At 59.1% G+C, this 23019-nt stretch overlaps 1 protein-coding gene across 1 annotated transcript; it reads left to right on the forward strand.

Moving 5' to 3' along the window:
- The first annotated feature begins 544 nt into the window (after nucleotides 1-544).
- Nucleotides 545-16380, forward strand: LOC104378451 (inner centromere protein-like). The gene is made up of 19 exons (XM_086612842.1): nucleotides 545-681; nucleotides 1011-1124; nucleotides 3674-4339; nucleotides 4445-4518; nucleotides 5400-5451; nucleotides 6095-6128; nucleotides 7370-7469; nucleotides 8066-8156; nucleotides 9207-9342; nucleotides 9416-9550; nucleotides 10729-10838; nucleotides 11206-11317; nucleotides 12501-12611; nucleotides 12949-13079; nucleotides 13281-13359; nucleotides 14262-14369; nucleotides 14612-14722; nucleotides 15687-15843; nucleotides 16175-16380. Exons 1-19 carry the CDS (start codon nucleotides 545-547, stop codon nucleotides 16378-16380), a joined length of 2664 nt encoding a protein of 887 aa, XP_086468968.1.
- Nucleotides 16381-23019: the final 6639 nt, after the last annotated feature.

Below are 23019 nucleotides of genomic sequence, written 5' to 3' on the forward strand. Positions count from 1 at the left end.
CGCGCCAGCCTATCGCTGCCTCGCCGCCCGCCAGCCCGCCCTCCCCATTGGCTGCCAGGGCACACGGGGCGCGCTCAAAATCGGCTCCGCTCTGCTCGCCGCTCTCTGTGGCCGCGGAGGACTTGGCTTGGAAGGCGGGGCTCGAAGGGGCAGGCAAATCGGCTGCGGGGCTTCAACCGCGGGGGGGTGATGGGCGTGGGCAGCGGCCAATAAGGACCGCCGACTCGGAGGGCGCGCGCTGTGATTGGTGCAGGCCGGGGTGATCTCGGGGCGGGAAGCTGCGCTCGGGAGGGCGCGGCGCGGCGGGGCGAAGCCGGGGGTGCTAAGCGGTTCCGGGCCCCGTGTAGCCGGTTCCGCCCCGGGAAGAGCGGCCTGGGGGCCGCAGCTCCGGGCTTGTGCCGGCCCCGGGGGCAGCGCCGGGTCTCGCCTGCCCTCGCACCCCGCTCCGAAGCAGGGAGCGGGCCCGCTGCCTCCCCGCCCGCCGGCGGAGCGTCCCCCGGTGCCACCGAGCCCGTCCCTCTCTCCGTGTGCTCCAGGCGGGGCCATGGCGGAGGCCGACGGCCCGCTGCGGCTGCTGGAGGTGTGCGGGCAGAGGCTCTCCCGGTTCTTCCATGATGCTGAGCACAAGCACCTGGCCTGGCTGCGGGAGGTGGAGGAGCAGGGCATGAGGATGCTGGATAGGTAGGGGCTGCCCTCCGGGGCACCTCCCTGTCCCCCGGGGAGCCGGCTGGTCTTCCAGCTTCCCCGGCCACGTGTGCTCCAGATGCTGGCGAGCCGGTCCGGGTGCCCCGGTGGGCACTGGGCTCTGCAGCTGGGTGGCTGTGGTTTGACACGGCTGCGCCTTCAGCAGCGGGGTCTGGGCCTTGGCACCCTGCGGCTGGCACATGCCACTCGCTGGTTTCTCACCCAGCGCTCCTCAAGGAGGGACGCTGGGTTTGGGCTCGGTTGGGGATGGCCTTGGCTCGGGTGGCAGGGTGAAGCCAACTCCGTCCTGTGCGTTTGCCCCACAGCAGCTTTGGGGCCGAACCCCAGTTAATGTCCAAAACACCGTCGCAGAGGAGGCGTCCCAGGAAAAGGCAGTCCTCCTGCCTGAAAGATGAACATAAGGAGCCAAACAGGAGGAGGTAGGTGAGTTGGTTTGTTCTGGCTCTGCTACGCAGCCTTTGAGGGTGAAACAAAACAGGAACTTTCTGTGTACCCATGGAAAATAGCTGCTTTATTCCCTGGGTTAGCACGTCCCTGTAAGAGGGCATGTCAAGATGGATCGATGTTTTGATCCTTGTGAAAGCTTGGGATAGAGTTGGCTTGTTTCCTTCACTTCCAATTTGCCTTTTCTTTTCTCTGGTTAGAAACAAAGATGAATAAATACCGTATTTTCTTATCTGTTTGGATTTGGTTTGTATTTGATTTGCCTTTGTTTCTGCGTGATTTTGGGCCTGAGGTTGCTACTGGTGTTCGCTCCCTAAACCTTTGTGCTGGTGCCTGGGAGACCCGAGGACGGAACTCGCTACTGGTGCCACGCCGAAGTGGCACGTCCGCGGTCATTGTTTGACCTGGCAGGCGGGAAGGCTCAGAAGGATTAGCGGTGAAACCAAAGTGGAAATTCCAAGTGATTTGCTTAGAACCAGCTGGGCTTGAGGTCTTTAAAGCTCGTCCTAAGCGGACAACGGTTGCCTGCAAACTGATGCCAGGGCAGAATGGCATAGGGCAGGATTTAATTGCGTGTGTAGCCAGGGATGGCTGTGGTGCTAATTAACCTCCTCTGGGCGCTGCTTGGCAGGAGCAGACTGTGTAGCTGCTCCCACCCTGTGGTCAGTGGCGAGGGGGTAAAGGTACCCTGCCCTTCGGAGGGTGGTGGGCACGCTGCCAGCTGCCGTAGCGTGCCCCAAGCCTTGTCACCGCGCACGCAGCAGGAAGCTGTTTGTGCTTTAAGGCACTTAAATTTTGCTAACCCTGGTGAAGAACCCACGGAAGCTGGACAAGGAAGAGTTAGAACCAAAAGATTGTCCAAAACCAGATGTGGAGGGTGGAGAGACAGCGAGAACAGTAAGGAAGCGTGGGGAGCTCACGTGAGTGCGTGGTGCAGGAGGGCAGGAGAAGGAAAATGTCGCAGATCCAAAAGGGCAGATCCCTTAAGATGTGCTGTTAGGTCTCGGGAAGCAGCTGAGCCACTGCCCTGAGGAGGATGAGTCTTGCCTGTGTTTTCCTCCTTGAAACTTCATTTTGGGAAAGATGTGCTGATGCAGCAGAGTGCCAGGAATCTCTCACCGCAGGTCAGCATGGCACGTTGTGCTCCATCCCGCAGGGTCAGGCTGCTGCTGTTTTCCTCGCTCTGTTTTTCGGGGTGCGCTTTAAAACCCGTTTCTCAGCGCAGTGTTAATCACATTTCCCACTTGGTGGTCGTTTCTGCTAGTCCTGGCAAAAAGTCCCTCGTCCTGCTAGTGGTCAGGATGAGAAACTAAGCGAGCGAGGCTGGAAGGGGTGGGCAGAGGGTGTCCCTGGAGTGCTGGCAGGAGGATGGGTCGCTCCTTGCCGGTGATGGGTGTCCCCTGGAGTGCTGGCAGGAGGATGAGTCGCTCCTTGCTGCTGGTCTCGCAGCAGGGACTGTAAAGCCTCGTTTGTGCAGCACGGCGGGTTTTGTGGCTTCCTTTCCTGACTTTCCATGCTTCCCCCTTTGCTCTCCGTTTTGGCTTTGTCTCCAGTCTCCACCTGGCTACCTCTGGGTCGCTTTGGCATCGGAAGCTGCCTTGCTCTGGACAGCCAAAGTTGTCCTTTGGTGTTGGGTTTGTCCACCTGATCTCCCCAACTCGCTGATCAAGCATGTGGCTCCGTCCTCTCACGGCGAGTTACTTGGCGCAGCAAAGAGGATTTCGCTGCTGGAGTTCCCCGGGGAGTAGCTGGCCAAGTCTGACTGAAGCGATAGAGGCAGAGAGAGTTACTGTGCCTGGTAGTTTTTCTCCTAAATAACAGCAATTCCCAGAATTCATGACTCCTAACCATACAGGTGTTCTTCCTGTTGCCTTCCTCAGGATGGTGCCATCGGGTGCCGCGTGCATGACGGCACTGCTGCATTTCCCAGCCCGTCTGCAAACTGCGTTTAGAGCCGTGGATGTTTTCTCAGCACTCGGGTCCCTGCCTCCCCCGTGCTCGGGCTGTGTTTGGTACTGGGCAGCCTGGCAGAGCGCCGCAGAAGCTGCTGTTTCCACCTGGGATCTTGTAGATCTCTACAGGGGAGACTTCCACATGGAGCTGGTCATGGGATACTGCGATATCTTCTGTCCAAAGTCCCTCTCCGTGTGGATGTTTACTTTGCTCAAGGCAACCAGTGGGATTGTTTGTACCAGTATGCCTTTCTGGCTGCAGGGAGGGTGCGTGCCTGCGCTGTAGAGTGGCTACAGCCAGCAGGAAAGCACCTTGCAGGCAGCAGAGAGCAGGAAGCAGCGATTTCCAAATTGTTCCAGCTAAATCCGCTAGAGCACGTCTGCGAGCTCTCAAGGTCCAGCTCCTCCTTTTCACCAGTGATAAGATGTGTTGGGGGGGGAATGGTGAAAGGAAGAAGGCTGCAGGTTCACTTCAAAGCTTCTTGTCTGTTTTTTTTTTTTTTTCCCTTCTAGAAATCACTTAGGGGCGGGAGACTTCTTCATGGCTTCATTTAAAATTGTTTTTGTTTAAGGCTGTCCAGAAGGAGAAGCAGCATCAAGCCGGTGTCTTCCAAGCCGAGTTCCCAAAGGCGCCGCAGCAGAGAGCAGCCCCCGAACCCCGGCTGCCGGCGGGAGGAGGTGTCCGTGCCCGACTGCGCGCTGGGCTCTCGGGCCGGTGTTACATCCGAGCTCCCAGCACTGACTGGGAGACACCCGGCAGAAGGTCCCGTGGCGAAGATGGACAGTTGGGACTGCCCTCAGGGCGCTGGTGGCAGCGGCGCAGCCTGCGAGGATGCAGCCACTGAGCCGCACAACGACATGTCCTCTGTCCCTGCCATCGCTGCTGGCCAGGCAGCAGGGGCCCGGGAGGAGGGCCCCGCAGGAAGAGCGAGTACCTCCACTCCCAAGGCTGCTAGAGATGGAGACCCTGCCGTGCTCCAAGGAGATCAGTCTCCTCGAGGCCTCGAAAAGGTGTTTTTCCAGGACTCCGACAGCAAAACGACTACGGTGAGATCCAAAACGCGCCGTTGCTCTGGACGCCGCAGCTTTGTCGGTGGCCCCCGCAGGAGCCGTAGGACCTCCTTGGCAGAAAAGTACTCCCTGGCCAGCAGAAGAGAGAGCATGATCCGCAGGTCCATCAGCAGGGCCGTTACAAAGGCGGCAGCGGCGCGAGAGTCGTCCTCCGCCTCCAGCAGAGTGAGCGGTAAGTTCATGTCCGCGGGCGAGCGCGTCCGGTGCGGGGAGCGAGCAGCCGTGGAGCGGCTCCTCCGTGTTAACTCCGGCCCCTCGTGCTCTCCTTGTCCATCGGCCTCGTGGCTCCCACCTGCTTGGGCAGTGACCTTCAGGTCCTGGTCTCGGGCCGTGTTTGCTGTGGCAGGTGAAGGAAGCTCTGCTGGGGCACAGGGACTGGGGGCTGCGTCGCGTCGCTTGTGGGTGGGCAAAAAAAAAAAACAAGAGTGAAAGGGGAAACGCCACCTGGCTGGTTTTAGCCACGTGTGCCGTTTGGCCGGTCGGAAGAGACCGCAGCGTTCCCTGGGGAGGGGCTGTAATGCGAGTGTCTTCTGCCAGCTCTCCGAAAAATCCGTAGGAACTGAATATCTCCTCCCGCTGAGACTGGCAGAGGAGCTTAAATGCGTTTTGGGTGAAGGTAGAGTGGATGGACTGAGAACCAAGCAGCACAGTCATTGGAGCAAACAAGATTGGGAAGCGCAGGCTCTTCCTGGTAGCACGGAACTCCCTGTATCCTCTGTTCCCACCACTCCTGGGGAGGTTTTGCAGTTTGGGCTTTCTAAAGTCGTTGCTTCCCAGCCAGATTGGCTTCTAACAAAGTGCTGAGGCCTTTGTTCAGTTTTGTCAGCTTTGAGTCACGCGGGATCCAGGCGTTCGTTATAACCCTTCCAGCTACGCGGCGTTGTGGGGGCAACGACATCAGCCGAAATCCACCCAGTCTCCGCGTAAAACCGCGCAGGGAGCCGGAGCTGAAGGCAGTCGGCTGGGAAGTGCTGCCCGTGGCACAGGCAGGAGCACGTTGGTGCAGCTGGAGCTGCTGCTCCAGTGCCCTGCCTTCCCAGCCTACACCAGTTTGTCAGTGGCACTCGAGGGAGGTGGCAGTGCTGGTGCGGAAAGCGGGATGAGCAGTTGGCGTGTTCCCTGGGCGGAAAGCCCGTGCGGAGAGCTGAGCTCCACCACAGGCGTGTGGCTGCTGTTGGGAAGCCTCAGGATGAAATTCCCACGCTGGCTTGTGTTTTCCTCCCCCAGGTCAAAGCTCCTTGGAGGCTTTCGTGGAAGAAGATGTGACCAGCAGCATGAGGTGAGCCCACCACGTAAAGCAGGCGGGGAAAAAACCACAGAAAACCCTGCTGGGAAGCTGTATGGGTCGCTGTGTATTACAGATATAGGACTGATTTTGTAACAGACTGGTTTAGGTGGTGGTGTCACCTGGGACTGGTTGGTATTTCTAAGTTTGTGCTGCTCAGGCACAGCCCTGCCTGGTCGGAAGCCTGGTCGGAGTGCGGTGAGGTTGGTCACTGCAGCAGGGTCGGGGGGCCTGAGAGGCTGCTGGCAGTACCTCTGCCTGGCGCTGGCTGGCATCCTGCGGATTATGTGCTGGGATTCCTGGCTGTAACCAGCCTCTGAATGCCTGGTGGTGCTGGAGGTCTGACTGGAGAGACTCTCTCAGCCGAAGGCTCGCAGAGCTTCCTCTTTACTGCCGCGTGAGAGTTCTGCAGAAGGGCACAGAGCTCATCAGCGCCTTGTCCTGCAATGCCGTGGCACGGCCCATCAGGATAATTTCCAGCTCTGCGTGGCCTGGCTGAAACTGGCTTGTGCCTCTGGATGGGCTCAGATTTGCCTGCACTTTCCTTGGGGTTCTGTGTGCCGGCTCCACCGTGCGTTTACCACCTGTACCTCACCCTTCAGAGAGCTGAAATGGTTAAAATACTTTTCTTTTACAGACCCAGACTGGAACCGAACCCCGCAAGTGCCAAGGTAAGTTCTAAGGAGCAACCTACAAAATACCTGCCTGGACACTGTCGTGCCCGAGGTGGCACCTTTTGCTGAGCGTGGCCGCTGGCGGCAGGGAACGCGGCCGGGGATCGTTCTGCCACGTCCCCTCCAGCTCCGCGAAGGTGCTGCTGAGTTGGGCAGCGCTGTCCTTGCGCTTGGCAGCTCAGTTGAGCCTCGCGGCGCTCTGGCTCCTGGTGGGCAGAGGCACTTTGTGCCTTGCTAAGCCCTCTTCAAGGTGGAGCTTTTGGAGATGCTTGGCCAGGTTCCTGGAACTCAGCCAGTCAGCTGGGCACGGTGGTTGGCTGGGTTTATCCCTAGCCTGTCTCTTTTGCTGGTTTGAGCTGCAAAAATCAGGAGGGCAGTTCAAGTTCACGTGCTTTCCTTGGCCGCTGAGGCTACGTGCGCAGCAAGCCGGCGTTACCCTGCGGTGCCGGCAGGACGGAGAAACCCATCCCCTCCTTGGAGCTGGCAAAAGCGTCTGTGTGGTTGTGCTGCAAACCAGTGGAGGTGACAACCTGCCCAGCCCAGGGTGGGCTCTGCTTTGGAACAGCCCCCCAGTGCTGTTGGGGAGCAGCAGGAGCAGCGGGAATGGGCAGGTGGCTCTGCTCTGGGTCGTGGTGGTGGTAGTTGGTAGAGGAAGCGTGGCCTGCATGCAGGCAGCCCCGTAGCACACCAGGACGCTGTGCTGCAGCTGCTTCTTTGCTTCTCCTGTGAACATACCATGATGGTACCTGAAGTGCCTCATGATCTTGTAACCCAAAACACTCTGCAGGGACTTGTCTTTCAGGACTGGAATATCCTGGACTGGGTATTCAGGGCTGGAATGATTCTTCTCCCTGAGGGTGCTGAGGCACTGGCACAGGTTGCCCACAGAAGTTGTGGCTGCCCCATCCCTGAAGCTTGAAAATTTTTGTGCAGAAGCTGCCTGTCGTTCTCAAGGCGCTTTGACTTTGGGGTCCGTGTTCAGTAAAGCTCCTGCTCTGGCTGAGAAGCGCTGGGCAACTGTCCTTCCTGCGGGGCCTGGTGTCTCCTGAGCAGACCCCCGTTGCTGCCGTGAGCCGGTCGGTGTCCGTGCAGCACGGCTCCGGCTGAGAGCAGCACACCCTCGCCGAGCAGTTGGGTTGCAGCTGGAAGTGACTGGCTTTGTCAGGGCAGCAGGTACATGGTAACCTTGTTCTTTGGAGCAACAGCGCTAAGAGAATGTCTGTTTCCTTTTCCTGCAGGCTCCTGAAGACCTCCTCGTTCCAAGCAAAAGCGTACAAGCTGCCAGCTCTCCTGCGCAGTGCTTATCTCCTCCTGAGCAGCTGGCGGGGAACGACCAAGGTAACTTTGAGCTGATCTTGCACGAAGCTTCAAGCACACAGACCAGGGAGCCAGCATGAGGCTTTGTGGAAAATCTGGGACTTGTGTCGAAACAAAACCACCTCTGAGCAGTCAAGGTGATTTTTCAGGGAAACTTTGGATCTCCTGAAGAGGGGAGACATGCAGTTAGATAAGCAAGGACCTCTTGTAAACGTGTCCAAGCCCTGAGACAAACGCTGTCCTGTCCAGCTTTGATCCACGTAATGAGTAAGTGGGGACACTTGGAAAGGAGATTGCCCTTGGAGCTGGGATCTCCCATGTGGTGTACTGCTCTGTTAAGGCACCCTGACATCCTCTTCCTCTGGGATTCTGTTATGTGAGGATTTACAGGTCCCATTTATTTACTGTGCCTCACAGCAAGGACAGGGAGAGATCCAGGCTTTGCTTGTCCCCTGTGGGAGTGATAGGATCTGATGAGCAGCTGGTACCCACCCAGGCTTCTGGTTTCTCAGTTTAGTTATGTGCCACAGGGCTCTTGGCACACGAGAGCTGGAGACAAGAACCTGGAGTCCTGCAGGATGCCCCACACGTGGTGCTGACTACAGGTTTCTTCACAGGAAGCTGTGTGAATCCAAACAGCGAACACCGGAATGAGAACCAGGAACAAGCCCACTGTGCCAAGTCCCAGGAGAATCCCTCACGCATCTGGTATGAGATGTTTGCCGGGAGGAGGAATGAGCCAGTGGTCTGGAAGGACTTGGGCCTGGCCTTTTAAATAACTTGCTTAAAAAGCTTTGGATGTTTGTTTCCCTACCTTTTCCCCACCTTCCAAGGTGGTTTTGAAATCTTTGGGCAGATCTTGTCTCCTGGGGGTTCCTTGTGACTCGTTTGGGTCTGGGAGCCAGGTCTGGCTCGGGAAGCAGGCGCGCGAGATCGTGCGGGAACCAGTGAAGGTGACTGGGATGGCAGAGCTAATCCACTGCTTAGATCCGACCCCGAGTGGTCCGGGAGCAGTTCCCGGGGGCAACACGAGTAGGGGACTGACCCGTTTGTTTTCATCCTGTCTGGAGTACCTGACTTGTTCCCTCCCTGCTTGTGTTACTGGTGTTTCACGGGAGGTTTCGGCTGCTTTGAGCTTTGCCCTCAGTCTCCTGCCCTGGTTTTGCTGGGGGGAATTCACTGTGGGTAGCGGACGGGATGGGGAATAACAGCAGCCTCTGTTCTCACGTGGGTGCTTAACGCCGCGTGGAGGGTCAGGATCTGCAGCCTTCCTCGGGGCTGCTGCTGGATTGGGCCCTGACTGTGCAGGGAAGCAGTCCTCCCTGGTTTTCCCTGGAATTAGGGGATGCAAGTGAAGTCGTTTCTGGCACGAGTAGATCTGTGAGCATCCAAAGTATCTACAAAGCAGGTGACAGCCTGCCAGTGGGGCGAGCCGGGGGGCCAGCTGCGAACGTGCCGGGGCTGTGTCTGCCCTGTGCTGCTGATGCCAGACAGGACAAAGAGTTCCCGCTCGCTGGGACTCGGAGCGGAGAAGGAGAGCTGGGATGTTGTGCGCCGCTGCTCTGGCAGTCAGGTGTTTCCCTACCGAGTTGTCCCGTGCCTGGACGGAGTGCCTGCCGCAGGGCTGGGTTCCGAGGAGGCCCGTGTCCTCTGGAGGCAACGAGTGGATGGAGGGAAGTGTCTAACAGCTTGTAAATGCTTCTGGCTGGGTCGTGGAGCACAGTAGTCCCCTAACGTGCCTCTTTCGAATGCCATCAGGACGAGAAGCTATAAACAAGCGATGGGTGCTGTATGGAACATGCAGCAGCCAGGGGGTCATACCCTTTCCCCTTTGGATGACAGGCAAAAGGATTCAGCAAACCAGACTCCACCTTCTTCCTCTCCAGTTAGCAAGGTGAGTGGGTGCCATGGCCCTTTGCCACCCTTTGCCTGGCAGCTACTGACTTCCCTGTGCCTTCTCCTCTCAGGTTGTCAGACCGCTGAAAAACTTCCTGCAGGCTGTGCAGCGGAACCAGCTGCTCGCGAGCCCGGGGCCCGCAGGACGTGGGGGTGTCATAAAGAACTTCGTCAGACGCAACACTCCCACCCGACCTGATCTTAAGGTGCGTCAGAGTCCCACCTTCCCTCGCGGGGCTGGAGGAGGGGATGGATTTTGGGGCAGTGGCTGGAAGGACTGTTTGCTTAGGAAAGCATAAACCTATTCCTAGTTCCGTCTGCTACCAGGGATCAGTGCCGCTCCTCCTTGCAGTCCTCCTTCAGCCTCTGCAGGGAGGGGAAGCTGGTTGGTGTTGCCTTGCATGGTCTGTCTGCACACACTGTTGTTGGCCAGGAGTTTTTAGCAGCGATCCTCAAACATTCCCCGTGTGCCGAGAAACCTCAGCTGCTCTGTCTATTAGTCGGCAGAAACGCGGTACATTCTGGGACTGGTGAACCGTAGGGAAGTGGGAAGCTTTTGTCACTGCAGTGGGAATCTGCCCTTGTGTCTTGCATAATTGGCTGCTGTAGGGCTGAAAGACAGGCAGTGTGGGATCAGGCGGTGGGTTCCCTACCACGGACTGGTGAGGAGCTGCAGCTGGGAACAGGGTGCGTGCGCTGTGGAGGGGGATTCTGGTGCTGCTTCCAAACCCCTGATCTTTTTTTTATGTCTCTTCTCTACAGGGAGACTTTGTTGTAAGTATGAGACCCTTAACCGTGGGGGCTGCAGGATTATAACAGCGGTGCTTCTTGCCCGGCGGGCACTGGCAGCTCTTTCCCCTCACACTGGCATCCGGGCAGCGCTCTGGCCGAATGAGTAAACTGGCCACACCAGCGGTGAGGTGGCAGGATCTCTTTGCAGGTGTGTTCTGCTGGGGCTGGGAACTGCTGGGAATCCTTTTGGCCTCTGAGCAAGACTGCGTGCACTGTGCCCCTTCTCCCCCGTTCTCCCAGCTGCTGGTGTGGGTAACACTGTCCTGGGCAAGGAGCGTTTGCTACAGGTGGTTGCCTGCAGCGGGAGCGAGCTGTTCCTTGCCTCAATGTATTCTCTGCAGCCGAAGGACTGAGGTGTCTCCCTCCTATTCCCGTGACTCTTCTGCTCTTATTAGTTGAACAAGCTCTGTTGCCAAAACGCGTCGTTTCTTCCCTACTATTCACTTCCCATCCCGGTGTGTGGGTGAACGTGCCTCTGACAGTGACTTCTTTGTTCAGCAGGCTGCCTAGCCTCTAGCTGCCTGTGCACAAGCAGCCTGAGGGTAGGAACAAGCCCCAGCAACTGGTACAGTCTGAACTCATCTCCCTTCAGGAGAAGGAGCGGCAGAGACTGGAAAGCCTCAGGAAGAAGCAGGAGGCTGAGGAACAGAGGAGAAAGAAAGTGGAAGAGGAAAAGAGGCGGCGGCAGGCAGAAATGAAGCAGTGAGTTGGGTCCCTTACCTCCTGCCCCTTCCCTGGTGCAGCACAGGATGGCCTCGGAGGCCTTCCCTGCCAGGCGGGCAGCACTGCTGTGCCATGCTTTGTGCCCCCCCTTGAAAGGAGTGTTTGCCAGTGGTGCTGCCTGAGCCCTGCTGCTAACGCTGGTGGCACTGAGAGCGGCGTCGGTGCAAAGCAGCACGTGCTGAGGGCTGTGCTTCGTCCAGCAGTGCGCTGAGGCTGAGCTCAGCCAAGGCCAGTCAAGCAAAATAACCATTTTCCGCGATCGCCACCACAAGTCCCTGTTCCCCCATCATCCTCCGTGCCAGAGCAGGCAAAGCTCACGAGCCCCTCTTGCATGCACGCTGCCCAGGAAGAGGGAAGAGCGTCTGAGGAAGGCGCTGCAGGCTCGGGAGAGAGTGGAACAAATGGAAGAAGAGAAGAAAAAGCGGATGGAGCAGAAGATTTTCCAGAGCGATGAGAAGGTAAGAAGGCTGACCGAGCTTTGGACCGCTCAGTGCAGCGACGTCACCTCGGCGAGCCGTGAGACCGAGGGATGCACACGGGCTGCTGGCATGGCACGTGCGAGCACGGGGCTGCTGCTGGTGACTAATCCGGTGGTGGGTACGTCTCCATCAGAGCATGTCTAGCAAATTCCCTGTCTGGCACGAGGAGGCTTTTGCTCTCTGCACCTCACCAGCGGCTCTAAACATTCCTGCTCCGACACGCCGTGTTTGTGGCGCTCCACGTTGGCGCGGCGTGGCGGCGCCCTTGGCCGCCCTGCACGCAGGAGTGGGCCCTGCAGATGGGGCAGCCGCGCTCAGCTCTCGGAGCGAGCCGGTCACGCGAAACACGGCGGGCAGCCGAGCCGGGGCGCTGGCAGCGGGTGGCGAAAGCGCGGTGGGAGAGAACAGCTACCAGGCGTGCCAGGGATGCTCACGACGAGTCGACCTGGCTGCGTGCGTGTTGGTGTTGTGGTTTAAAGCCTTGTCTGGCCCGCTTTTGAGGGCAGGTGGAAGATGGAGAGGATGCCAGGATGGGCTGTTGATGGCTGTGTGCAGACAGTGCTGCTGCTTTCGTGCCTGACCGACCTGGGGCCCTGGCAGCCTCTGGGAGCAGGACGGTTGCTCGTTTTGGGGAGTAGACTAAAGGTCAGCATTCAGAAAACAAAGGGATCGTGCTCCTTTCAGCCTTTCCTAAAACCCCAGCGACCAAAAGCATGCCCAGCCCTGGCTCATTCGCTGCTGTGGACATGCCGGTGCTTTTACTGGGCCGGACAGCTCGGGTGAAGGAGCCACATCTCTGGGGCTCCGTCACCTTTCACGTCCCCAGTCCATACTAGTTCAGCTGCAGGCAGAGCAGAAACCAGATGCTAGATCCTCGTGTTCTGCAGAGAATCACTTAGGAGATGAAATCGTGTGTTTCGGGGTTGTGTAATGGTCTCTCTGCTCCGTGCTGCTGTCACTGCCAGCGATGGGTCTCTCTTCACGTGGTGGCCTCGCTGCACAAGGCTGGCACTAAATCCAGTGCACAAGTGCTGCTCGGTGGGTGTTGGGTCCTCCTTAGGACCTGGGACATCACAGGCTGCGGAAGCAGTCCCGTCCCCTGTCTGGACAAGGCTGTGAGGTGTCTCCGGGGCAGCGGAGCAGACGCCTGTGGCTTTCTCAGGTGCGCCTCTCGCAAGGGCGAGAAGAGAAGGGAGCAGAGGAGCGGAGCAAGAAGAAACTGTCCAAGAAGCTTGGGGAAGCTGATGCACGGAAGCCGAAAGCGCTGAGGGTGGTAAGAGCAACTCTAGGTCCCTCCTGCGTGTAGAAAAGGAAAGGGCTAGCAGGGAACCCTGCACTGCTCCGGCTGGTGGGACAGGGAAGGGTTACTGCCTCTCCTGCTGCAGGGATTTGAGGGTCCAGGCTGTGAGATTTCTGTCTGGATGGTTGATGTTGGGTCTGAACATGAGGTTACCAGTGAGGACAGAAGGGAGAGACCACCCAGCTGGTAGGCAGGCCATGGGAGGTAAGAATGAGATGTGACTAGCACAGGTTGTCTCAAAGCATTCGCTTCATGTCCTCCCATCTTTCTCCTCTTGAGCTGGAGGGTTACGAGGGTTTTCCTTCTTCAGGCGGAAGATGAATTTGAGCAGCAGGAACCACTGCAGAAAAGGAGAGAGGATGAAGTGAAAGAAAAAGGAAAGAAAGTCTTGGAACTGAAAAATCTTGTAGAGCAGCAACAGGTGGAACAAGTGGAGGAAAGGTATATAGCTTGTTTCTGTCCTGGAGGAGGGGACGTGGTAAAGCAGTAAACAGAAATAGTATTGCTGAAACTGGGAGGCTCTCAGGTGTCCAGGCTGTCCCAAAGGTTTGGGGGTCTGGAGAGAGAGGCTGGAGAAGTGCTTGGGGGGCTGGGCAGACATGCTTTCCTCTCTAACTAAACTAGAGGGTGTTTTTCCCCCAGGGATCACAAACAGCGAGGGAAAGAGAAGGATCCCCAAGCACAGACGGAGTCAGCAGCGTGTACTGAAAAAACCACAAAGGTGGGGAGCTGAAGTGGGCTGGGCAGGACCACCCTGTTGTCACCTCGTGAGGCTCAGGATGCGCAGGCTTGGGTTAGGATCAGACTTGTTCTCCGAGCGCTGCGTCACTGCCAAAGGTTTTACCGTTCGCCGTTACGTTAGAGGAACGGTTGCAGTAAAACCCAACACGAGCCCAACGTGTCGCCGTGAGGAGCTGGGGTTTGTGCCAGCGCAGAGGTTGGGGTTGGCTGTTCTTGTTAACAGCAGAGCCTCCTCGGCCTCGTCACCGGGGGCATGACAGCCGTACGATGGCACCCCGAGGAACACCCCCAAATGGCACTCTCTGATACTGAAATGAATATGGAAATTAGTCAGGGATTTATTTTTTCCCCTTCTACATTTGGAGGATGTGATCCCCAAACCAACTTCAGGTGTCGTACGGCTTCATGTAACATCGCTTGCATTTACACAAAGGGTGTTATGGCTGAAAGTCAGGGCTGTTTGTCTCAAAATGTCACGGTAACGTTTTCGTGCTGCTCTCAGCATCACTCTCTCCTCTGCCTTCTTCATTAGTGAAAAGTCCAGCCCCCAAATGCCACTCCTCTTAAGGACAAATTCCTCCTCCTGCGTTTGCTCTTGGTGATCTTGCTCACTGCATCCCTGACATCCAAACTCTGGTTTGTGCTGGATAATTTTAATGAAGGTCTGAATTCTTCGTACGCTGCCAGCAACTGGGCTGGAGTGAGCCACAGCAAAGCTCCTCCAGATAAGAGAGAAGTCGAACATAATTCCCAGTGCCTGCAGCTCCTGTTACCCTCCCTGTTAGCTCTTCCCTGCCGAGTAGTACGGGAGAAGAATCTCCTGGATGAAGTGGTTTGGGTTGAAAAGGAGATTAAGCGGTGAAAAGTCTTTCTCTTTGTTAGGAGGAAGAGAGCCCAAAAGAGCTGCCCCAGCTGCCTGGGCAGGAGAAGAGAGCCAAGCAACCAGAATCCGTTGCCGTGGCTTCTAATCCCTGGCTCAGAGTGGTGAAGGTGAGTACGGGCTCCGGAGACCGTGTCGATCTGGATCTGAGCAAAGACAGGAATCGCTTTATCCGAGTCTTGGGTTTGGGCTTTGGTTCTTTTTTTTCCTGCAGAAGACGACACAGAGACTGAGGACTTTTTTTTTTTCTGCAAGGGCCCCAGGAAACATGGCTCCATTCCGGAGATAGTCTGTTTTTTTTTCACCTGAGTGAACGTGAATGAAGAATGACTAAATTTTTGTGTGTTGGCAGAAGGAAGATGGTCTGCAGGAGCCCCAGCAGCAGCTGGGAGGGGAGAAAAAATCCAAGCAACCAGAAGCGTTGGCTGCTGCCCCTGGCATGTGGCTGAGCAAAACTGTGAAGGTGAGTTGTGGGTCCAGCAGAGCCCTTGAAATGAGCCCGTGGTGCCTAACTGGGTCCTGTTTGGAGCCTGCGGATTCATCATCCGTCAGCGACGGAGCAGGAAACGAATCCCTCACGTGCAGCTGCTGGGGTCAAACTGGGATCTGTGCAGAGGATGGGGATGGCGGTTGTCTTGGAGGAGGGGGAAGCTGAAGGAAAAACAAGTGGTTTATCTTGGACAAGGTGCTGGGAATGGCCACGGGATGGCAGCACGGCGGGAGGTGGCAGCTCAGCCCGCAGCCCCGGCCTGGCTCGGCTCTCCAGGAGCCCGGTTGAGCTGGAGCTGTTTCCAGCTGCTCACTGGAGGGGGGGCTGAAAAGCTGCTGGAGAGTCGAACAGACTCGGGGGCGGCTGCTGCTGCTGGTGAACTCTCTTGTCTTGGGGCTGAGCGGCTCCTCGTCTTCCTGCTGGACTTCTCCGTGCTGCGACTCGTGTCAGAGCTCTGGAGAATCTGGAAAAGCAGATCTGCCATGAAACACGAGAAAGGTTTGAGTGGTGGGGTTGTTAGAGATGTTCCAGTTAACGTGGAGATCAAAGGCTTCCCAGACACTTCTTGGCTCTCCTGGTTTTTGAAGCAGGGATGAAGACGAGTGTGATTGATACATCCGCTCTGGAAAGCCAGCGGCCAGCTCTTGTTGCTGCCCGCCTCCCCGTTATGGTGGAGTTCCTCGCCCGGCACGTGGCACTGGGAGCTCACCCTGAACTCGTGACTCACGGGTGCTGCCCGGATGCCCCGGCAGCATCGTGCTGCAGGCTCCAAGCTGGGACCTGAGCCCGGTCTGTCCGTCTCGCTGGTGCCGGAGCTCGGAGGGCCCCGCGAAGGGTCGGAGCGTGCGGCTCCAGCGGGCAGCCTGCCCTGGCCGGGCTCTCCTGCCAGGGTGGAAAGGCTGCTCCCTGAGCTCATCACTGCTCTCCGTGCTTTCAGAAATCCATCTCCACATCCTGCTTAAGGCCCCCAAAGGGCGCCAGGGAATCCAGATCCCCGAAGGTAAACAAAAACAACTATGGGATGGATCTGAACAGCGATGACTCCACAGATGATGAGAATGAACCTCGGAAGCCTGTCCCTGCCTGGGCTGATGGTAGGTGCCAAGTTCGGCTCAGCTCCCTTCAGTTCCTGCCCTGGGAAGCTGGAGTGTTCCCGATTCACTCGGTGCGGTCTCGGCTTCCCAGGAGCGGCTGAGACTCCGGCAGCGCTGGCAGCTGCCAGCTGAGCGGTGAGGGGGGGACGGGAGCCACTTTCCTGCAAGCGCTGTTGTGTTGGAGGAAAACCAAAGTCCTCCGTGCGCCTGTTTGCGTCCGAGGCTGTGGGAAGAACGGCGGGGCTCACTGGTAAAGGGGATGCTCTGCAGGAAAGGGCACGGAAAACTCCCTTGTAACAAATCTGCTTCCCCGGCGCGGTGGTTTCCACAGGGTCTCAGCTTAATCAAGCCATTTTACACCAGTACTATCACCCGGTGAACGTTGACCAGCTCTTTGGGCTCATTCCAAGCCCGAAGCTGGAGGACATTTTCGGCAAGAACAAGCCTCGGTACTTCAAGCGCACGAGCTCCGCAGTTTGGCATTCCCCACCCGGGACCAAATCTACCTGCGGCCCATCTTGCAACTTCCAAAGCTGAGGGTGCAAAGAAACATGTTTTAGGACAATACGTGGTGTATCTATTTTTCTTAACATGCAGCGTATTTATGATTTTAAGCCCTTTTTTTTTGTACAAAAATTAAAATAGTGAATAAAATCCTGTTGCAATAAACACTCCATCGGTGTTTGTTTCTCCTTCCCCCCCGCTGCGGGGGGTGATGCTTCTCGATGGCTGTGGCTTCTGCAAGTGAAAAGGCAGATGTCCGAAGACGTGGTACCACACCGCTCCACATTCCCTCCGGCTGCTCGCGGAATCTTACACAAGGAAGCTCTGAAATTGCTGTAGGAAAGATCAAACTTTTTAATCACCCTGAGGGGGTAATGTTCTTGTAACCCGTTCCGTACTGTATTTGTGTTTAACAATGCTTCTGTCCGCAGGTAGTTTTCCTTCAAGAATTCTTGTGGCCTTGCATTGAATCTTTTTCCTGCAGTTGGAAAAGACTGCTCGGACAGTTTAAGCAATGTCTAAATGTCTCCTCACTGGTATTTGTTGGTTTTTTTTTTTTTTCTTTTCTAATGGAAAAATGAAGCCCAGGGTAAGTCCTTGGTCCTGGTTTTCTAGGAACTTCAGCGCACAGTCTTGCTCGGGCAGGAGGCAGATTTATTTGGAAGTTGTGGCTTGGAAAGGGTAAGTGGCAGAATTATTTCCTTAAACTGTGTTCACTCAGTTCATCTCCCGGCTCCTGCAGTGCAGCCCTGGCCCTGGGCAGAGGGTGCCCAGGGACTGCTCCAGCTGGTGCCAGGGCCCTGCAAAGCCGCGTGGCGACAGCTGTGCACCCACGCTGCCCTTCCAGCCCCCGGGAGCCAGCCGGCGCAGTCAGCGGCGTGCCGAGAGCCGTCCGGCTAACTCAACCCTGCTGCCTGTAGCCATGAGGAAGATGCTTAGATGAAAAGGGAAAGTCCTCGAGCCGCAGCCAAGTCCCACACTTGCCATAATAACCTTTCCTTCCTCTTTCTTCAGCTCTTCCCTCTCGGGCTGCGCTGTCAGCACGAGCGCGGACGTGGCGGAGGGGCTCTGTCCCACCTTGGGTGACGTGACGTCTTGCTTTGGGATCCCTGGTGCAGGGTCAGGGCTGTCTGTATCTTCTCTGCACGATCAGAGCCGTGAGCCTGCCTTGAGGAGGAGGAGGAGAGCCTCCGTGCCCAGCACTGGGCTGGTGCCGTGAGGTCTCCTTCCCTGGACCTTCAGGCACCGGCTGCCAAGAGTGAATGCAGAAACGTGGCTGTGGACCCGTTCAGAGCTCTACAGGCCTGGTTGGCCAGAGTGCTCTGTGCCCCTGCAAAGCTCAGCTCGTCTGCTGCCACCCGCTCCGCCAAGCTCAGAAGACCCATCAAAAGCTCCAGCTGCCCGCAAGGCTCTTCTGCAGAGACACCTGCAAACTCTTCTGAACTAGGCAAAGCCCTCCAAGCCCACCATAAAGCTCCACAAAACCACTCTGAGCAGCTGGCTGCTCGGGGCTCCCTTGGTTCAGACCTCCAGGGCTTTCTTGGATTCACCTGGGCTTTCCAGGGCTCTCAGCATTGCTTGAGCTCTCTTGGGATCTCCCTGGAGGCTTTTTCCCCAGTTTCTCTGAGCTTTCTTGGACTCTCTTGGCCTCTCTCACTAGAGGCTTTCTTGTGTGTGTTCAGGGTGGCCGTGGCAGCTCTGAGCTTTCTTAATGTCTCCGGATTGCCTGGGATGCTCTTGCGTTCCCTCTTTCCCCAGGGTCTCCTGGGCTATTTCAGGCTCCCCTGAGCCCAGGCTCCGTGCTTCCCTGCCAGCTGGCTTCCATCCCTCGTGGCAATCCTCAAATTACCTCGTTAGACATCCCTGAGGAGGTGACGGTTTCCAGATGCTGGCAGAGGAGGGGGGCTGGAGATCCGGAGCCAGTGGCAGGAGGGTTGGGGTTTGCGGGCAGAAGGGACCGGGGCCATCGGGCAGCATCGTGCTTGGGGACGAAGGGGTTTTGTTACAGCACCCGTCAGACCTTGCCACGGGCAAGTCCTGCTCAGCCTGGGCCACCCTGGTGAGCCGAAAGAGCCAAGGCCAGTCCAGGCACAGGGTAAGTGGTGGGTTTTGCCACTTATCCTTGAAATTCATCCTGCCTGGGAGCCAAATGCCAGCTCTGGTGTCCCACCTCCAGGGAAGGGACTGCTCTGCCAGCCGGTTGCTGGTGGAGGTGGGTCCATTCTCCCCAGAGACCTCAACGGGCAGGGTGTCCTGCGCTGGGAATGGGCCACAGCACCAGCTTTTTGGTCAAGCAAAAAGCTTCAAAAACTCAGACTACCATATGGGTAACAGACCTAATATCCAGCGGGATCCACCAGAGCTGCTGCAAAAACCACTGGGGCAAATGTGGCTGGCACCACGGGTGGGTGGGCGGCTGGGGGTGAGGTGGCCGAGATTCCCCCTGGGAAACGCTTTTCCCCACCAAGCGAGGCTGAAACTGTGAAGATGCCTCCGGAGTGACTCTGCAGGAGATGACGACACGTAGGGTGCGAACGGAAACCGAGAGCCGGCGCTGCCCCGGCCAGTGCCCATGTGGCAGCACTGGTGCTCATGGCCTTTGCGGAAAAATCCCAAAGTGTCCCAGAGGGAAAGCCCCAACCACCCGCACCGCAGCACGAAGACAAACCCCACAGGCACGAGACCTCTGCCAATCGCGGAGCATCTCAAAGCAGCGACACCCACCCTGGCACGGACGCGCCTCCAAAAGCCGCTCCGGGTTTGGGATGTCTGCCACCAGCTTGGAATTACAAAGCGTGTCAGCCAAAGTAAAAATGTGTCTTGGATGGAGAAAGACCTGAACAGAAGTCAAACGGAGCCCCGTTGCCGCTGGGATTCCAGCACGCTCCCGTTTCCCTGCGTTCTACCCATCGTGCAGCGCTGGCACTCAGGCTGGGTTAAACCAGTGCACGCTCATTGATGGTCGTGGAGTGGGTTTTTAGGAAAAAAAAAAAGACCTAAGGACAGGTGTAGTGTGTTGAGAGTGGTGCTGGGGAAACTGAAAGCCAGTCCCGCTTGATGCCAGTTTTATTGCTTAAATATCAGTGGCGCGGGAGCCGGACGCGCGGCGGGTGCGGTGAGGTTTCGCGGGGTGGACGGGCGCTCGCCCCGCTCTGTGGTCTGCCTGGCAGCGCCAGCGGGGCACTTTGCCCCCAGCCCTGGGCCGGCGGCAGCGCCCGACGCCGGATGCGGGGCCGTGCGGTTCTCCGCCGGGTGCTCGTGGCCGCTGCGGCCCGTGGCTCTCACCACTGCCCTTCCTCTGAACTTCCTGCCCCACTGGGGACACTGGGGGCTGCGGTTTGCCGGGTGCCACTTGTGCCAGCACCGGGATGGGGCTTTGCCGCAGCCTGAAATGATGCGGCTTCATCCCTTGCACCGCGCCGCCAGCCAACCTCCGTCCTACGGCTGGTGAAGCCCGTGGGCACACCTGGCAGCGGGGGCCAGGAGAGGACTCACGACGTGCCCGAGCCCTCCACCTCCGGCTGCCCCCATTGCTCCCCGGCACGGGAAGGTGTATGGCCATGGCGTCGCCCACGGCCCTGTTTCGTGCCCAGGTGCTGGCAGTGCAGGCGGACACAGTAATCCTTATTTTCTTTCGAGGGGCCAGAGGCACCGATACCTGCCCAGACGCCACCGCAGCGGGTCTGCCCGGCCAGGGGCTGCGAGTGCCCGCGCCAGGGGCCAGCAGGACGCTGTGGGGTATGTGGGCTGTGGTCCCGCCACCGTTTCGGGCTGCAAACCAGGAGCTGTGCCGCCCACCAATGTGCCACGGAGACCAGGGGAGCTCCTGTTGGTACACGACAGCTTCGGCCACCCTTCGGAAGCAGAGCTGTGACCATTCCCTCCTTCCCCTCTCCAACGCCTGAGCGCACACGGATGAATCGAAGGGGGCTGTCGGATGCTGCCTGCCCTGAAAGAGATAAGCCCCGGGTATAAGGCACAATTATGGGGCCGGGCTCCTTGGAGCCATCCCAGGCTCCTGGGGACCCAGGGGAGCCCGGCTGGCAGCTGCGGGCGAGTGGGGCCGAGCCTCGGAGAGCGGCTGCGGGAGGCTCCGCCAACGCCTCCCCCGAACAGGGGAGGGGGAAGAAAAATCGAACAGGGGGGCTGGAAGCAGGCTTGGAGCCGTCATCCGAACAGGCAGCGCTCTCCTGCCTGCGGTTTTGTCCCAGAAATGCTGTTTGGATGGGGCTGGGCTCTCCCGGGGGTCTCCGTGGCTGAGCCCCCCAAAGGCGAGCATCCGAACCCCGCTCCGGGAGGGTGGTCGTGGCTCCTCCGGGGCCGCTGCCCGGCCCGTGGCTGCGACCGCAGTGGGTTTGGCGAGGGGGCCGTGGGCTGAGCTCTGCCAACAAGCCCCGCTCGGGGTAATTCGCTCGTTTATTTGCTGCCAACGCAGCCTGAAACGCTGGGGGGGTTGGAAAAATCCTGGGCGCTGATAGATGCTGGGAAGCGCTGTGCAGCCAGGCTCGGGGCTTATCGCTAATTATGTGTCTGGCTGAGCCGCAGCTGGCTCCTGGGATGTCTGGGCGCATCCGGCTCCCGGAGCTTCCCTGGAAGCCTGCTGGCTCCGAGGGCTCCGAGCAGCGCCAATTAACGCCGCCGCGGGGAGAGGCGGCTGCTCGCCACCGGGCCACCGAGGAGGGGGCCATCCCGCGGGATGTGGGGGGCAAACAGCCCCTGGGCGATGCCGCCCGAATAGTGGGATTGGGAAAAGGAACACCTCCAGGAAAGCAGCGGGGGGAAATTAAACCAAGGAAGTCCCCCGCCCCGAGGGCAGGCAGGCTGGGTTTTTTGGGAAATGCCTCCTTTCCAGAAATGCCAAGACCACGGTGTTGCAACGTTCCCAGCACGAAGCACGGGCGGCCCTGCCACCCGAAAGGGCCGTTTCGGTGGTGAAACGGCGGCGCCGGGAGGAGGACGGCCCACTGCCCCCCTCCCCAGCCAAGCGGGGACGGGAAACAGAATCTTTCAGCTCACGCAGAGCAAAACAATCAGTGTCGACCTGAGGCATTTTCCAGGTCTGCGAGCAGGAAAAAAAAAAAAAACAACAGATTTCAGCTCCGAGCGGGCAGGAGGGGTGCGCGTGCCGCCTTGGGAAGGCTTCCAAATGGAACCGCCGCAGCCCCTCGGCCGGCGGGTCCCCGGGACGGGCGCATCGGCGTGGGAACGGCTGGGCACCATCGCTCTGTCTCCATCCGGGCGGCCTCGTTCTTCCCCTCCGCTGATACGTGATTTGTTTCTGTTCCCAGAGCCCGGGAAACCCTGATTCACCCCATCATCCCACGGGGGCTGCTTCCCGGGGCTGGGGGTGCGGGAGGGCCCTTGGCAGGGGACAGGGTGCCACCCCTCTTCTCGCTCCATCCCGTCCAGACGCCTGGACCGTCGGGTGCGGGGCCCCCCCCAGCCTGGCCGGGGTGTCCCCAAGGCGGGGGCATTCGTATCCTCCGCCGTCTCCATCGCTCCGGCGGCTCCGCATCCCGCTCTCCTGTTGCTCAGAGATGTGGAGGCAGTTGCTAAGAGACATCGAAACGTCAGTATCTGGCCCTCAAGGAAAAAAAAAAGAGAAAAAAAAAAAAAAGAGAGACAGAGAAAGAGAGAGACAAGGGAGGACGAGGAGGAGGAGGGGAGGAAGGAGGTGGGGAAAGACCTGCTCCCATCACCAGGCTCGGCAGCAGCCTTGGCCGCGGCTGCAGGAGCCGCTCTCCCAACTTGGCATCCTCCGGGGTGAGGGTGGCCACCCGGGGACCCCTGCCTCACCGCCCGGGCCCCGCTCGTCCCCCGGCCGGCGTGAGTACCCCGGGGGACCCCCAGCACCGCCGGAGGGGTTGGGGGCCTGTGGAGAAGGGGGCGGCTGGGGCGGCGACGTGGCCCCCCACGTAAGATGGGCGGTGGGGAGAGGATGGAGCCGGGGCGGGCACGGGCGAGGGAGAGGGGAGTGGAGATGGGCAGGCGATGGGGGTGAGAGCAGGCCGGGTGGCGGGGGATGCCGTGCCAGGGGGGCCGCGGGCAGGCGCTGGCAGGGGATTACCCCTGCGGGGGACGGGCAGGGAGGGCATCGCCGGCAGCGGGTTGAGCCGGTGGCAGCGGAGGGATGGCGGGGAGGCCAGGGAGCCAGCACCCCCTGGCTCTGCCCACCGCGAGCCGGGATGAGCTGACCAAGGTCAGCGGGGCTGGGGGCTCCTTCTTGGCCAAAATCCCCGGGGGGTGCTTGGAGGAGCAGGATGGCCCCGGCATGGGGGGCATGGGGCGGGTGCGGGTGCCTTCTCTGCCGCCCCAGCTGCCTGAGCCGCGGCCCCCCCAGTGGAGCGCGTGCCCACCATGGCTTTCTGCTGCCCCTCTTCCCCACAGGCTGCCAATCGCGGCCCGACGCCAGCCTCGCCGGCACGCCGGGGCTCGCGGGCCACCGCGCCCCCAGGGGGGATTTAGCGTGCCCCCCCGAATGCCGCCCGGATGCCCGGAGCACCACTTTGCTAGCTCAGCGCCTGGCTGTGCCACCCAACGCCGCCAGCAGCCCTCGGTGTGAGTGGGCAGGCGGGCGGCCCTTTCCCCGCGGCGGGATGGCGCCCGCCGCCCCGTGAGGGTCCGGGCCTCCCCGCCGGCGGCCTCGGAGCGGGGGCTCGCTGCCGCCCCGCC

This window comes from Tauraco erythrolophus, chromosome 6 (genome assembly GCF_009769465.1).
Source record: "Tauraco erythrolophus isolate bTauEry1 chromosome 6, bTauEry1.pri, whole genome shotgun sequence".
Classification (NCBI taxonomy): Eukaryota; Metazoa; Chordata; class Aves; order Musophagiformes; family Musophagidae; genus Tauraco; species Tauraco erythrolophus.